We start from the raw sequence: 16,888 nt of genomic DNA, 5'->3' as shown, positions 1-16,888 counted from the left end.
AGTCTAAGGATCCTTGGTGAGTTCCTGCAGTGTATCTTGTACATACTCTTTATACATCAGTAAAACTATATGGATTGTGTTATTAGAATTAAATTCAAACACTTGTCACCAGAGTGAGGGCTTTAATGAATAACTTGTTCAACTAAAATCAGGCACTATGATTTAAAATGCTGCTCACTATCGGCAGAGCTGATCTTTGAGCCTATGGAAGAGGTCACATAGTTTTGATAGAGCCATATCACTTTCTTCATTAGAGGTTAGAATAATTCACTTCTCACTGCACTCCCTTACTTTATCTTACTGAGGATTGCGAAGGAACAAAATTAGAATGAGCAGCAGGAATTGTATGATCCAACAAAGGCTCAGGCACACATGAAGCAGCAGGCTTTGTGAGGGGAAGGTTTTCCCTTGGGCTGGATCATAAAAGTATCAGTGATTTTATATGCTGAATTTCTGTTCAAATATTTTTGTTTTGAAGTAGACTCTTTCCTAAATTTCATTTTTTTCCAATCCTTCACATGTTTATTTTATGACTATTCAATATTTCATTTAGTGTTTCTTGGTATTTAACTTTTAAAGTACAACGTGCTCATTATATTTGCTTAACTTTATCTAAATATATATAAAATTCAGAGCCATTTCCCAGAATTTTGACTGTCTAACCACAGCTGTCACACTTACAACCTACCTTTGAATATCCAAAGGCTTGATCAGCTTCCCAAATATACATGTTGCTTCTTTAAAAACACATGCAAAAATGATTTCTGTAAGATTCTGATCTCTAGAATTAATGATATGCAGAACCAAATAAAGCATTCATAGCATTCTTTAATCTGAAAGTGTAATTGTGCTTCTCAAAAGATAAAGATCAGTGCTATGCCAACAGAGGCCAAGGCTTAAAAAGGGTGTATTGACTTGTCATTTTTATAAAATATAACCATCAATCCTACTTGGGGTGGAGGGGAAATCGAGATTATTTACTATTGAGTAAAAAGCTGCAATGTAACTGAATCTCAGGTGCTGCATTTAACGGGTGGCCAATCTAATACTACCTGTTATAGAAACAGAGAAACATATGCCACTACCTGAGATGAATTTCTACCCCCTAGATTGTACGTAAATTTATTCTGATTAAATAGTGTAATTGTGAAAGTATGGGTGGATATTTTTACTGGAGTAAATATTTTAAGATTGATATTCCTGTTAACAATATGATCATAGCCAATTATTTTTCTTTCAGCCAAGTGACCTCTCAATATCACTAAAAGCATCAGGGAAGAACAAACATTTCAAGGTCCAGCTAATAGATGGAGTGTACTGTATTGGGCAACGCCGATTTAACACCATGGATGAATTGGTAGAACACTACAAAAAGGCACCTATCTTCACAAGTGAACATGGAGAGAAGTTGTATCTAATCAAACCCTTGCAGTGATGCAGGCTACATACCTGGAAATGACCAGGTTTGACAAGGAGAAAAGCCTTAGATCTGAACAATTATGCAGAGCAGAAATAAGATCCTGATACTTTCTTAGTTCTCTTTATGGATTTGTTGCTCCGTTATGTCTTTAATTATTTTTTTCTTTATATTTTGTCTGTTTTTTATGTTAATTTGCCTGTATGTCTTTACTTTCATTAAATTTGCGTTGCCTTCCAAAGGTTAGGTTGAACCTCTTTCTCAGTGATCACTTTAGCATTCGCTTGGGCTAGAATTTCCTCAATGTACATTTAATTAGCTAGAAAATATGGATCATTGGGGAATATTGTCCATGAAAATGCAGTGTTAAATAATCCAGTTAAAATGCTCACTAATTATTTTCCTTTTGACAAAGACATTGGGCACAGTTTAAATGCACTGAAGCTACAGCTAATTAAGAGAAAAGTAGATATAACAAATGTGGCAGTAAAACCTTTGCTTACCAAGTAGTTAATGAGATTTCCTAGAATCTAGAAGTAATCTATACTGTATTCTGATATATAAACTTTTTTAATTTTATGTAAAGAGTACACTAATGGAACTGCTAACACTTAACTTACTAGACTACAATGGTAAGATTGTAGAAATAACAGTATAGCAAATTTTGGTCTGTAATTTGCAGCTAATGGAGAGTACACTTTTTTTGAATCGATGGAAATCAGGTGTCCGTAATGTATGAGGTTGAATGTTTGGCAATGTTACCTGTGCACCCAGCTGTGCCATTCACATTATGCTTGTTTCTTGCGCCCTTATGCTTGTTTCAAGTAAACAATAAATATTTAATTCTCACCATAATATGTAGCAGGTTGTTGACACTAATAAGTGAGATTAATAAAACTGATCAATTTTGGGGTTACTGGCATTAGATGTGTAATTTGTGAATTTTTCTACACTATATTTACACTACATAAACTTGTGTGATCTTTTATGTAAAATGCTGTTTTAGCTATATAAACTCCACTTGTTATCGTGAAATGGGATAATGTCAATTTTTTAAGATGACAAAACTTGTTTTACTACTGCAGTTGTATAGTTGCACACACACTACGCATCTTTGGATTAATTGACTTGATACCTTATGTCAAAGTGCTCACTTTCTTTGTCTAATGCATAATATTGTGAAGTATGTCAAATAAGCAGCAATTCATTGTTTCCACTTAGTTGTGTGTTTTGTATGTTCCTTGTTTCTTTTAAAATTTATAATAAGGGCACAATCCATGGTTTCAAGTCTTCATAACAAAAAACCAATTGTAGAAACATTGGACCAGTTTGGATGGAGGCACGAGGAAGCAGCTTGTTTTTTTTAAATATATTTATTCCATTTTGTTTTGCCAAAATCTGTTGATTTATGTCATCTTATGCAGTTGTTGATTTATTATCTAAAAGAGTTCTACCAACAAATTTCAATGTGTATCTTAGCAGTTTAATACCCCTCCTGATTTTCAACTGTTATGTCTGTATTCTCCCAGAGTTTATTTTTTTTGCAGGGAAGAATGCACTGCATATTCCCAAGATTCATGTGTACATCTTTTTTGTGTGTATATATATATATATATATATATATTATATATATTTTTGCAGAATTGTCTGGGCTGTCCCATGAAGTTGATTTAATAAATTATCTAACAAAAATATGATATGCTGTAAACACATGGAAATGTTAGTTAAAAGGATTAAATTCAAATGAAGTGATGGCCGTATTCAAGTAGTGATGAATGTGGTATCTTGTGTTCAGCACAGGATAGGGGTACAACATTTATTGCAGTTCTACAACATTATGAAATAATTTTCTTACCCTATAATTTTTTTGAAATGACTGACTCAATTGTTCACACTTAATTCAGTAAGTAGCTGAGCTGTGTGGACCAGGCCTGAAAGCTACTTTATTTGAATTACCATCTCAGCTGAGGTAGCAGCTGCAAACACTATTACCATTGATGTAGTGTTCCTCAGAAAGACATAATGAATCAGGGTTCCTGCTCTAGATTACTATCCATTTGTTTGTGGATATTAGGTGAGGGTAAAATTTAGCCCAGTTGTGATTTCTCTTCCCCAGTTCAAAAGTGAATGACGGCTATTTCAGGAAGAACTCAACATTTTCATGGGTGCATGAAAAGGAATATCATTAATAGAAGAACAGAACGATTCTACCTCCAGAAAAGCCCTTAATTTCAACATAAAATACTTAAAGCTTGCCAGTTTTTTACTGTTATATTTGAGGTATTTGACAATAACATAGTCACAGGGTCGTGTGGTGCTCCTTCAGTTATTTTGTACTGACCTTTTGAAGGAAAATTATTAAATATCTGGCTAGTATATAATTGAGCATTTCTTTTACATTTAGAAATATGGGCAAAGGCGTGTAGCTGATAATACTCTGAGATGGTTAAAGCTGGAGAAAAGATGAATTAGATAAATTGAGTTAAAGTTGTAATGATACTGAAGGAGGTGTAGGGGTTCCCCTTTTCCCTCAGAGACCCCCCACACTCAAGTTCGTGACACCAGATTCACAAGTGTATGGCTTGAACAGAGTGACCAGCGAGACAAGTTTCTTCTGATAATTCATAATTGCTCTATTGAATCACCCACAACCCCACTGTACAAAACCCAAAATTTAAAACAACCTATTCCCATTACCTGACATAGTCACCACGACTTGGTTAAAACTTGCAAAAACACAGGCAAAATACCACGTCCTGACCTGAAACCTTAAGAAATATACCCTCTGACCAATATCACTAAGATATAGCTGAAACAAGTTACAAGGTGCTGGCAAAAAACAGCAAGTTTTCGCCCCAAACCTTCACAAAACCCTCAGACCAATATCACTACGATTTGGCTGAACTTACAATCTCCAATACAGCTGGTCTGTCCGGTGTTGACTGTAGACCTGAGCCAAGGTGACCAAACTTGACCCTTTTTCCAACTGTAGCACAGATGCTTCGATCTGCTCTGATTTTATAATAATTTAACTCAGACATGTCAAAACATATTTCCTGTTATTCCAATGTCCATTTAGTTGATTCCATGCAAAGTCCAGACGAATGTCATCAGCTCCTGCTGGTTGAAATAATACGGGGTTTTCCATGGAAGATGTATCCAGACGAATATTATCAGTTCTCATTGCATGAGCAATTCTCCTGCTGTTTGAAGTGGCACAGTAACAGCACTTGGCTCCAAAGTTAATGAGGGTTTGAATGACCCTGTTCCAATACTATTGTCTGTGGTGGTTGAATAATTCGGAGCGTATTGTATTGATGCTATGTCCTTTGTGCCATTGTATTGGGTAATCAGACTTCTTGATCGCGTTAGTCAACATACAAACCCGTTTGATGAGTCGCTCTGTTTTCACTAAATGTCCGAATTAACCCCTTGCTGCCCAGCCCTGTACTGCTGTCTGCAACTTATCTTTTTTGAAATTTATAGTTCCAATCATGAGGTCAAAACATGTCCGTGGGTTTGAAATTATGCTTCATAAATTTCCCAGTTGGAGGGGATTTTGATCCTATAGAGTCCATTAGGCGAATGAGTACATGTTGGTTCTTTTTAGAGAAATCCAATCAATCCCATTCCTTCCTCCATCCCCCATAGCCCTATGCCCCCCCATTGCCCATCCAATTTCCCTTTGAAACCTTTCATCATCTCTGTTTCCACCACCTTCATAGGCAACAAGTTCCAGACCATTGGCATCCACGTTTTAAAAAAAGTTCATCCTCAGATCCCCCTGCATCTCTTGCCCAAAACCTTAAATCTGTGTCAGCTTTTCTTTGTCTACCTCAAATAAACCTGTCATGACCTTGTGTACCTCTAGCAATTCTCTCCTCAATCTCCTTTGGACCAAGTAGATGAAACCCAGCTTCTCCAACACAACCTTGGAGCTAAAATCCCTCATCCCTAAACCCATTGTGGTAAATCTCTTCTGCACCCTTTCAAGGACCCTCACATTCTTCCTAAAATGTGTTGACCAGAACTGGATGCAATCCTCTAGTTGTGGTTTAACTAGAGCTTCATACAAGTGTAGCCTTCCCTATTTTTTGTACTCAATGCCTCTATTTTGGAAGTCCAAGATTCCATATGCTTTGCTAACCACCTTCAAAGATTTATGCACATGAACCCCTTCCACCTTGTGCCTTTTTCGAAGACCTATGCACATGAACCCCCAAGTCATTCTGTCCTTGTACACTCTTTAGAACTGTACCATTTAGTCTATGTTGCTTCTTCCTATACCTTCTGCCCAAATGTATCACCTCACACTTGTTTGTATTAAACTCCATTTGCCATTTGTCTGCCCATTCTGCCAGCTTATCTATGTTCAGTTCAGTCGATTGGTATCATCCTCACTCTTTGCCACACTTCAAAGTTTGGTATCATTGGCAATTTGGAAATTTTACTGCATTTCAATATACAAGCCATTTATATATATCAAAAAAGTGGCCCTGGCATTGAATCTTGGGGAGCACCACTGCCTACCATTCTCTAGTCTGAAAAACAACTATTTGCCACAACTTGCTGTTTTCTTCCTTAAGCAATTATTTTTATTCAAACTGACTCCTATTCCTGAGCCTCAATTTTGTTAACCAGCGTTTGATTTTAAAAGGTTGCAAGAGGAATTTATGTTAATATTGGAAGGAAAAAGATGCAGCAGAATTTAGTTGTGAATAACTATAGCAGTGTCTAGAGAAAGGTAAAGGTGCAATGGCGTGTGACAAACAGGAGAGTTGAATTAATGGTGTTAGCCATGTACAAAAGCAAAATACTGCAGATGCTGAAAATCTGAAATAAAAACAAAATGCTGGAAATACTTTACAGGTTAGGCAGCATCTGTGGAGGGAAACAGTTAACCTTTCAGAACTGAGCAAATGTAGAAATATAATTGGTTTTGAGCAAGTGAAATGGGGAGGAAGAACAAAAGGAAAAGTGTGATAGGCTGGAGGGCAGGAGAGATTATATGACGTTTCATGGTATAAAAGCCAAAGGAAGTGGTAATGGATATAGTAAATAAACAAAGGATGTGTCTTTCATGTATCCTGTGCAAGAGATAGAGAAATGCTTGAGTTTCAACAGGTGCCATACCGGAAGTCTCGGATGGACATCTTATTTATCAATATTTGAGTTGTTGGAAGTGCAAAGTAGTCTGCAGTTCATATTTTAAGGTGACTGTTAAAATTCCCAGGTGCAATTGAAATGTGTATTCTCAGCTTGTATCTGGGCCTAAACATGAAGTTAAAAGCCAAGAATCTCTGAAGAAGAGTCATAAGGACTCAAAGCGTTAACTCTTTTTTTTCTCTCCACAGATGCTGTTGGACCTCCTGAGTTTTTCCAGCATTTTCTGCTTTTGTTCCTAAACATGAAGTGTTGTGTCTTATAGCAAATCATTGCACCTTAAAAAAGAACATGCTATTGTGTTTTTTTTTGTAACAAAAATGTCTACTGCAGAATAATTATGAATGACATAAAGATCAGTGGGCCATCTGTTAAGGGGGAAGAAAGGGAATTTGAAGATTAAAAATGAAAAAAAATTGTTGATTTGTTTTTATTGATAAACCATGTACATCACAGGATCATAAAGTGTGGGGGGAAATATTTTTGGTCCATTCAGCTGACTCTAGTTCACAACCACTTAATTGATTTTCTGATTAAATGCTTCAACTTGCATCTCAAAATTACTAATGTTGATGACCACCCTTTACAGTGCATTCCAAAGATTCACCACCCTTTGTGCAAAGTAGTTATAAATACTATGATCTATCCATTCACCTCTTCTGAGTTTCAGGTCATGCCCCTTTTTGGTGCCATTCTCAAAAGACTTGGAAGTGTTATTGTCTCCATTTTTAGCTTTCCTTCCTTTTTCCCTATAAAAATTTAAACTCCTACACTACTCTGTACTTCATTTTTAGAGATAAATTGAAGTAGAAATTTATTCACCCAGCAGTTTAAACTCTGACACTTACTGTGCTGAGAAACCATGAATGTATTTAACGTGATGAAGTGTGGGAATTGGTTTGATACATCCCTAAACTGTTACCTTTGCTCTATTGCATTTTTGACCATTGTAAAAATAAAAATAATTATTGAAGAATGCAAACATGGAATGAAGCCCTGTTGTTGATTGTAAGTGCAAATTTTATCTGTACTTGGTTTTGTAACAATGGTTGGAAAGAATGAGGAAGCACGGAGTGACCCAAAGGCCGAGTGCTTCATGAACCAAGCGTTAAGTCTTAATTTTGTTGCAGGTGGGATCTCCCTGGTAAGTTTTTCTCCAACTGTAATTGCAATTAACAGTCACACTCTGACTTAGGACTTTAAAACTGCAAACTAGTTATGAAACCTAGTTAACAGAAACCGCCTGGCAGTGGTAGCTATCTGTCAATCAATTGAAAGTGGTTGCCTGACTTAGGTGTTAATTACTGTAGCAGAAAGCTGACTTAGCAGTTGCAACTTGGGTGTAAGTCATCAACTCTCGATAAAAGTAAACCAGTTTTGCAACCGCACAGAGTGATCAGAAGACAGTGTGCTAAGTTGGGAAATTGGTGCAGAGAGAGAAGAGGTGTTGCTTTTTACACCTTTTATTCCAACCTCCAGGAGCTGATGAGTGTTCTTTTGTCTGTAAGCTAGGGGATCGTAACTTGCTATGTAACTAAATTAATAACTCATTGACTAAATAATTAAGGTTAGACAGACATGGCAGGAATGGTATTGTGCCATAACTGCAACATGCGAGGATCTGTGGAAAGCATTACAATTCTGAACAACCATATCTGTGGTAAGTGCCTGCAGCTTGAGCAACTTCAGCTCTAATTTCTGAGTTGAAGTCTGAGTTGCAGACATGACAGGGCATCAGGAACAGGGAGAATTACCTGGACACTTTGTTCCAGGTGGCAGTTATAGTCCTTAGGTTGGATAAAACTTGAGTTGATCAATATAAGGGACAGGAGGCTTGACTGAGAAGCAGGTATGGGGATCCAGCATGTAGTGATGGAGGAGCCTCAGCCCTTAACTTTGACCAACAAGTAGGAGGTGCTTGCTAGCCGTGTAGATATGAACAAGGACTGCAGGGTGGTTGAGCAAACTGACCATGGCACCATTAGTCAGGAAGCCATTCAAGTGGGGGAGTGAAAAGGAATGTGGTTGTGATAATGGGCAATATAGTCAAGGGCCTATAAATTGTTCTCAGCAGCTGAGATTGGGAACTCCAAACATTGTTGCCTGCCCAGTGCCAGGGTTAAGGACATCTCCTCAGGGCTGGAAAGAAATGGAGTGAGAGGGGGAGACTTTAGTCGTCGTGGTCCACATAGGAACCAACCACTGTGGTGCAATTAGGAATGATGGTCAGTTGAGAGAATTTGAGGAGTTAGTGCCAAATTAAAATGCAGAACTTCAAAGGTAATCATCTCTGGATTGTTATTGAGCCATGCAGCAATTGGCATCAGGGCAAACAAAGAATTAAATGCAAGGCTCAAAGGGTGGTGTGGAAAGAAAGGGTTTTGATTCGTGGGGCATTGGCACAGTACTGAGGAGAAAGAGCTGTTCTGCTGGGGTGGGCTCAAATTAAACTGGGCTAGACCTATGTCCTGGGAAATTGCATAACCAGGACTGTAGATACGTATTTAAACTAGGAGCATGGAGAGGGTTTAGGTGAAGGGAGATTTAGAAAACCAAAGAGAAAAGTTGAGGAAATAGAACAATGTTGCAATGTGGATAAAGATGAAAAGAAGAACAGAGTTTAACGGTAATCATCAGTGAACATGGTCCATGCAGTTTATAGTGTTTTTTTAAAAAAAATAATCTTTGTCTGAATGCATGAAGAATCCACAATAAGATAGATGAACTAGTCTCACAAATAGAGATAAATGATTTAATTGCCGTTACAGAGACATGGTTGCAGAGTAAACAAGTTTTGGAAATAAATATTCCAATATAACCAACATTTCAAAAAGACAGAATGGAAAAGGGGAGGGGTAGCCCTGACAGTAACGAATGACATAAGGATGTTAGTGAGAAAGGATCTCTGCTCAGATCATCAGAAAGTGGAATCAGTATGGGTGGAGATTAGGAATAGCAAGAGCCATAAAACACTGGTTATGAGTAGTTCATATCCACCCTAAAATAATGCTTTAAACAATAAATTAATTGCCTTTCTTACAAACATTATATGTAATAATTTTGGGTGACTTTAATCTTCATATAGACTGGACCAATCAAATTGGCAAAGATGGTCTAGAAAATGTGTGTAGAATGCTTTTGTGACAGGTTCCTGCAGCAATACATTGTGGAACCAACCAGGGATAAAGCTATTTTAGATCTAACATTGTGTAATGAGGCAGGCTTAATTAGTACTCTCAGTAAAACATCTGATAAACAGTGAGTATTAGACAATTGAATTGCATAATAGGTTTTCAGAGGGGCACACCCCAGTCCCAAAGAAGAATCGTAGACAAAGCGTTACGGACAGGGGAGGGAGACAAAACTGAACTCCTTTACTTTCTCACCATCTGTCTGTAAGCAGAGATGTTTTAATGTTTGAAATAGGCTGCGGCATGTTTCCCTAAACCCTTCTTGATGTCAATTTTTAAAGTGCTCACCACAAACTCTCTTTAGGATTAAATTAGAAGTATAGTTTATTCACACATTCAAACCCAGGGAATGGTCACAACTTCATACACACAAGCACACAATAAGAAGATAGGAAAGAGGAGTTTTTAGAACTATGAGTAACTTAAAAAGCACCACATATTTGGATATCAGTTCATGTGATTGCCAGAGTCCATTCAGAGTTCCTTTATGGAGGAGCCACAGTTCAGGTGGGCTCAGCTAACTGAAGCAGGAGTTTGCAGAATTCCTTTAAAGTTGGTGGTGACAGAGCAAGGTGACATTGGTGTACGGAGACTTGGTCTGTTTGGCTCGAATCCTCCAAAGAGACTTAGACTTGATGCAGGCTGTTGGTCAGCCTGGAGTCCTGCTCCAATGTTTGCAGGCTGGAGTGTTATCAGCAGACTGAGTTGCAAGTCTAGAAACTTAAGCTTTTGGCCTTTGGAAAGTTTTAGTATTATGTCTTGTGATGTTGCCCATTAATGAGTTGGTTGCAGGCTAACGAGCAGTTTCTATGCTTCTGGTCAAAGTCCATTGTTCACAGGAGATAGATAGTGGCTTTTAGCACCTCTGCAGGCATAGTGAGCTTTGATGGCTCTCCCTTTGTTATAGTCCAGGCTGGGGAGACAAGTTGTCTGCTGGTCTCTGGTTTTGTTGACTGTAATGTACTTTCACAATGAGTGGTGTGAGATTCCACAAGGATGAGAGCTGAGCTTTTGTCCTGTAACTGCTGTTGGAAGTTTCCAGAAACTAGCCAACTTGTGATTCGTGACCTGGAGCAGCCATCTTTTGGTTCAGCAATATCCACTTTTTAAATAAGCAAGAAGGTAAGGTTTGATTTAAATTGTTTATGGTCTCTTTCATGTCTTAGGGACATGACAAAAGACAGTTGCATAGGTATAAGGGAAAAGGTGGCTAAGGTTGGTTGGGTACATAGACCAAAAGGTATGGCAGTAAATAAAAATGGGAAACATTTAAAGGAACAATTCAAAATGTTCAACAAAAAGACTTTCCATTGAAAAACAAAAAGTTCAGCAAGAAAGGTCCATCTGTGTCTTACTAAGGAGGTTAAAGATACTATTAGATTAAAATAAGAGGCTTATGATGTTGCAAAGAAGTCTGAGGATTGGGATTTTTTTTTTTAGAAACCAGCAAAGGGCAACCAAAAAGTTGATGAAAAGGGGAAAAATAGAATATGTGATTAAACTAGCCAGGACTAAAACAACAAATTGTAAGAGCGCTTACAAGTATATAAAAAAAAGAAAGTAGCTAAAGTAAGTGTTGATCCTTCGGAAGCAGAGGCAGGAAAAATTATCATGGGGAATGAGGAAATGGCAGCGACATTGAACAAATATTTTGTGTCTGTCTTCACAGAGAAGATTCAAGTTACATAGCAGAAGTAGAGGGTAACCTAAGGACTAAATGGTGAGAAAAAGTTATGGTAATAATAAGAGAAAAAGTACTGGAGAATCTTAAGGGACTGAAAACCAGCAAATCCCCAGAACTTTATGGCCAACATTCTAAGGTTCTAAAAGAGATAGCCATCCACTATCTCTGCAACTATGATATTACAAAATTCCCTGGCTTCTGGGTTAGTAAATGTGGCATCACTATTTAAGAAAGGAGGGAGAGAGAAAACGCAGCACTGCAGACCAGTTAGCCTGATATTAGCTGTTGGGAAAGTCCTGGAATCTGTTATTAAGGAAGTCTTAACAATGCACTTAGAAGATCATGGTATGATCAAAGTCAACAGGTTTTAGGAAAGGGAAATATTGTTTGACAAATTTATTAGCACTTTGAGGATGTAACTAGTAGGGTCATTAAAAGGGAAAATCAGTAGATGATTTATATTTAGATTTCCAAAAGGCATTTGATAAGATGCCACGCCAAAGGTTAATAGGCGAGATAAGGGCCCATGGAGTTGATAACGTATCAGAGCTTAGATCAAGCACAAACAACTCATGAAGGCTTGTGTAACTGAAACCAACACAACTACCCTTTACTAGATCCAGCCTTACTATCTCCAACTGGTCCCTATATCCACTTTCCAATTAGGTGCAGCTGGGCCAGTTAAACTGCTTTTTTCTTTGGAAGTAAATGATCCATTTTCAATTTGGCAGGTTGTAAAATTTTGCAAAGATTAGTGCTAGGGCCTCAGCTATTTACGATCAATATGAATGACAAACAAAGAGACAGAACCATGTATCCAGGTTTGCTGATGATACAAAGCTAGGTAGGAATGTAAGCTGTGAGGAAGATAAAGAGGCTACAAAGAGATATAGACAGGTTAAGTGAGTGGGCATGGAGTGTAATGTGGGAAAGTGTGAAGTTATTCATTTTGGTCATAAGAATAGAAAAGCAGAATATTTTTTAAAAGGCATGAAATTAGTAAATGTTGACATTTACAAGAGATTTGGGTGTGCTTGTACAAGGAAAACAGAAAGGTAACATGCAGGTACAGCAAGCAATTAGGAAGGCAAATGGCATATGTTGGCCTTTATTGTAAGGGGATTGGAGTACAAGAACAAAGAAGTCTTGCTACAATTGTACACCTGGAGTACTATGTGCAGTTTTGGTTTCCATATTTAAGGAAAGATTTACTTACATTGGAGGTAGTACAGGGAATTTTCACTTGATTGATTCCTGGGATGAGAGGGCTGTCCTATGATGAGATGCTAGTAAATTGGGCCTATATTCTCTTGAGTTTAGAAAAATGAGAGTTGGTTTTATCAAAACATTCAAGTTTCCGAAAGAACTTGACAAGATAGACACTGGGAGGTGTTTTTGCTGCTTTGGGAATCTAGATACAGGTGCATGGTCTCAGAATAAGGGGTCGGTGATTTTGGACTGAGCTGAGGAGAAATTTCTTCACTCAAAGGGTTATGAATCTTTGGCATTCTCTACTCTAGAGGGTTGTGGTCCTCCATTATTGACTATATTTAAGGCTGGGATAGCCAGGTTTTTGGGGTCTTAGGGAATCGAGAGATATGGAGAGCAGGTGAGGGAGAAAGGGGAGTTGAAGCCCAAGATCAGTCATGATTGTATTGAATGGTGGAGCAGGCTGCGTTTAGCTCTTATATTCTTCTGTTAACCTGAAACTTGTTGCTGGTGCTGAGCAACAATTCTGCCAAGGCCAAGGTCAATGTTCATCTGGGGTCAATACTTCATTTTGACTGATATCATTACTGAAAATCCAGTTTCCTGTAGTAGGTTGTACTAAATGGACCAACACTTCCACTGCTTCAGGAGAAGCAGTGCTAGATTCACTGGAGCATTCACACGAAAATGTCTCCAGTGACTTTTAACTGAACTTGATTCTGATGGGGGCAGCCTAATGAAATTTCAATGAGCTCCAAAATAACTTTGGGACAAGAGGGTGGCAGTTTACTTTCAATATTCTCACTGAAAGGGTTTGTACTCACAGGTGTGTAGAAGGTTGTTTTGCTGAGAGTTCTGGAAAATAAGTTATAAATTTGTTGTATAGGCCAGAAAGAAGAAAAAAGGTCCTGTGTAGCAGTGGGTAGCATCCCTGCCACTGAACCAGAAGCTCCTGGTTCAAATCCCATCCAGGACTTAATGGCCAGCCAGGAAGAGGCATTCCGCCAAATAGGTTGAGTATCAACCTACAGATCCTTGGTAGGTGGTAAGATGGGAAAGATTTCTGGTCAGCCATGTGATGGAAAGAAAGTTGGAGTCTCTACCATCACTATCCATAGCTCCAGGCTACAGCATGCATGTAAAAAGTGTATTTTGCTACAACAATTCCGACTCCCTGTGCGATCCCATCATCAAGCAAATGAAAAGCACAATGTTAAATGACAGCATGCAGCCTGTGTGGGCTCCCTATCACCATTCTAGCACGGGGAGGTGGGTGGCGGTGGTGGGGAACCACGATGCCCTGTAACATTCAGCCCAATGTGTTTTACTTAAATAAATGAATGTAGGAGCTCAAAAGTATTCATAGTCTCCCCAAAGTCTGGAGCTTTCCAGACTTCCAGTTTGCTTTTGAATGCATCAATTCTTCCGCAAATACATAAGTTCTCCCCCCTTGTATAATTTTATATGCCCGTGAGATATCCCAGCTTAGCCAGCTGCATGCAATGACTCAGCACCTCAGCAAGTTCAGTTTTATTATCAGCTAAGAAAGTACATAACTCTTCCCTGAGATGAAATTGTCATGGCAGCGTACCATAGCCCGAATTACTTACGGACATATTGAATCTTTGAGTAAGACATGTGTTTTTTAAAAAAGGACATACAAGCAAAAATTGGCTGAGACTGTAAAGTAACCACTTGCTGTAAAATTCCTATATGGATTACACGTGACCAACTATTCCAGAGAATGGAAGGTCACACCTAAAAAGGTGTCAAGGCCTACTTCAGACAGAGACACTTCAAAGGAAAAGATGCAGTGCAAAAACTGAAGTGTAATCTCCTGTGGTCGCAGAGATAATGAAGGCTGATTATCACCTCAGCAGAAACAACCTCCTGTGAGGTATATCCCATTCTGTGGACATGACATGGTTGAAAAGAAAGCAGATTTGGGGGAAAGACATGTTTGTTTTTTCCCTTCCAAGAATACACAAGGACAGGGGTTAAAAAGCCAACTGCAACCCTTGTTCTGTGTGCTAGTTTTGGCATTCCAGGCCTGGTGTGTGAGGCTGTGCTGTGAAGGTCACAGCTGAAGAACATCAATTAGGCATCCCTGTCCTTGCAGCTAAAATAGTCCTCTCTCTCTCTCTCTCTCTCTCTCTGACTGCTTGAGCCAAATCACAAGTCAGCAAAGCCACAGTCGAAAAGGAAACAGGGCAACTCCTTCAACTGCCAAAGTCAGCTCTACCAGAATCACCTAACTTCATGGCCGCAACATTTCGCCATCTACTTCTCACGGACAAGCCACAAGACTGATTTGTGTACCTTTTCTTAACCTTTATTTATGAACTCATTTCTCATTTCTAATCTGTGTGTATGTGTGTTGCATTTTTATTAATTTTCTTGCGTTTTAGTAACTAATAAACTCATGCTTTCTTTGACTCAAGAAAGCCTGGTTAAATTGGCTCCTTTTAAAACATAAATACATTTGGACTGGGAAAAGGTACCCATGAGGGAAGGGATCCTTTTTAAATTAACCTTGTTGGGACCAACCAAGAGGATTGAATAAAGAAGGAGAGCCAGTTTATCCCTCCTCTCCCAGGAGCATAACAATTTGGGGTACCTTGTCCAGGATCATAAATTGGGGGAATCTCACCCCGGGACCGATCATAACAAAATATAGAGGTAATCATTCTGCCAAGAGATAGCCATCCCATTTCTGTACATATATGCATGGAATTGTGCTCTGCATCCATTTCCTCACAAAGCATTGGAGTTTGTCGCTCTGGATTTAGTAAAATTAACAAGTGTTGTTCTTGTGTTGAGAACACTCTGAAAACCTGGTTCAGTCTCTTTCACAACAAGCACCCCTTGATGTAAAAAACACTGCATCTAACTAGTGCACTGGCATTTTTCTGTCCACCAAAATCTTTCTGGTTTTTGCTACAGGCTGATCAGTACAGATCCCAGTGCACTATGTCCAGCTGATTTCCGCTGAAGTCATGGAATTAGCCACATGTTTCCTACATTACAACAGTGACTAAACTTCAAAAGTATTTCTCCTGCTATAAAGCACTTTGAAACGTCAGGAGGTTCCCACACAAGGATCAGGATTTTTTGCCCCTTGGCAGCGAGAAGGGTTTGGGGGCAGGCCCTACATCTTCCTGCTGCCATGCCATTTTGCTTGTGGCAGGCAAGTTTGGAGAAATGCTGCCCACTGGGAGCCCAATTGGCCACTTAAGTGGCCAATTCTGGGCCTCTTCCTGCCTCTGCAGGCATTTAGCCAGCAGCAGAGGGGCCCACTGCCAGATGGGGAGACTGTTCAGTGAAACTGGGAAAAGTTAGAAATATAATAGGTTTTGAGCAAGTGAAAGGGGAAAGGGTGGGGAAAAGAACAAAAGGGAAGACCTGTGATAGGGTGGAAGGCAGGAAATATTAAGGCTCAGATCTTCAGCAAGAAGACAGGAACCAAGAGTTGGGAAATGTCCCGAATTCACAAACCTGCCTTTGTTATGGAGACTCCTGCCCACAATATTTTAGTTCCACGGAGACAGGGCCAGGCCGAAGATGGGCCTGTCGTGAGTGCAGGAGGAAACCGGCCTTGATGTGGAGGAGGCCAAATTATGTTTTGAGGCCAATACAAAGGCCCACCTTGGATGCCAATGCTTTTGCTCACAGGAGTAATGTGCTTCAATCAAGCTGTGGTTTGTTCTCAATGTACTTCTGACTCGTGTCATGTGAGAATGACTTTTAACTGTCCCTGATGGCCAACAGGTTGTGAAAGCTCAAATAGATGGTCCAACATGAGCCTTCCATAGCTGAACTGAGAATCCTTTGCTGGCTACCTGCACTCCTTGTGAGGTTACCATACACATTGGACTCATTCCTGGAACAGTCTCTCAGTATTCTCCTGTACAAATGGCTGCACTCTGGCAGCTTCAGCTGCAGTAAGTCCCTGAACTCTGCTGTATTTAGATCAGCAGCCCACATCAGGGGCTGATCTTTAGAAGCTGTCGCCCATTTGCCTTTGGGTTAACACCTAAGACTCCCACGTCACTGGATTGGTCACGCAAATATGCCAAGCCCATTCACATCAGTGCTTCACACCATGAGAAAGGTGTGACTTAGGGGAAGCAGGCCAGCAGGGACATGGACATTCAGTGTCAGAACATACCATATTGGCATGCAAGCAGAAAAGGCAAGATCACACAGGCTTAACACTGTTTATGT

The 16,888-nt window shown here is 39.3% G+C and overlaps 1 protein-coding gene across 3 annotated transcripts in view; it reads left to right on the top strand.

Moving 5' to 3' along the window:
• The window catches only part of LOC144682821 (cytoplasmic protein NCK2), a 62,285-nt gene extending 59,946 nt beyond the window's left edge, over positions 1-2,339 (top strand). For all 3 annotated transcript variants that reach the window (XM_078545578.1, XM_078545580.1, XM_078545579.1), the window contains one exon: positions 1,241-2,339. In XM_078545578.1, the coding sequence (XP_078401704.1) occupies positions 1,241-1,435 (195 nt within the window). In that variant the 3' untranslated portion in view covers positions 1,436-2,339. The remainder of the gene's footprint in view (positions 1-1,240) is intronic.
• The last annotated feature ends 14,549 nt before the right edge of the window (positions 2,340-16,888 follow it).

Source organism: Cetorhinus maximus, chromosome 7, assembly GCF_964194155.1.
Source record: "Cetorhinus maximus chromosome 7, sCetMax3.hap1.1, whole genome shotgun sequence".
NCBI classification, from domain to species: domain Eukaryota; kingdom Metazoa; phylum Chordata; class Chondrichthyes; order Lamniformes; family Cetorhinidae; genus Cetorhinus; species Cetorhinus maximus.
Note: the sequence above shows the minus strand (reverse complement) of the source record. Positions and strands in the feature narration are given on the sequence as shown.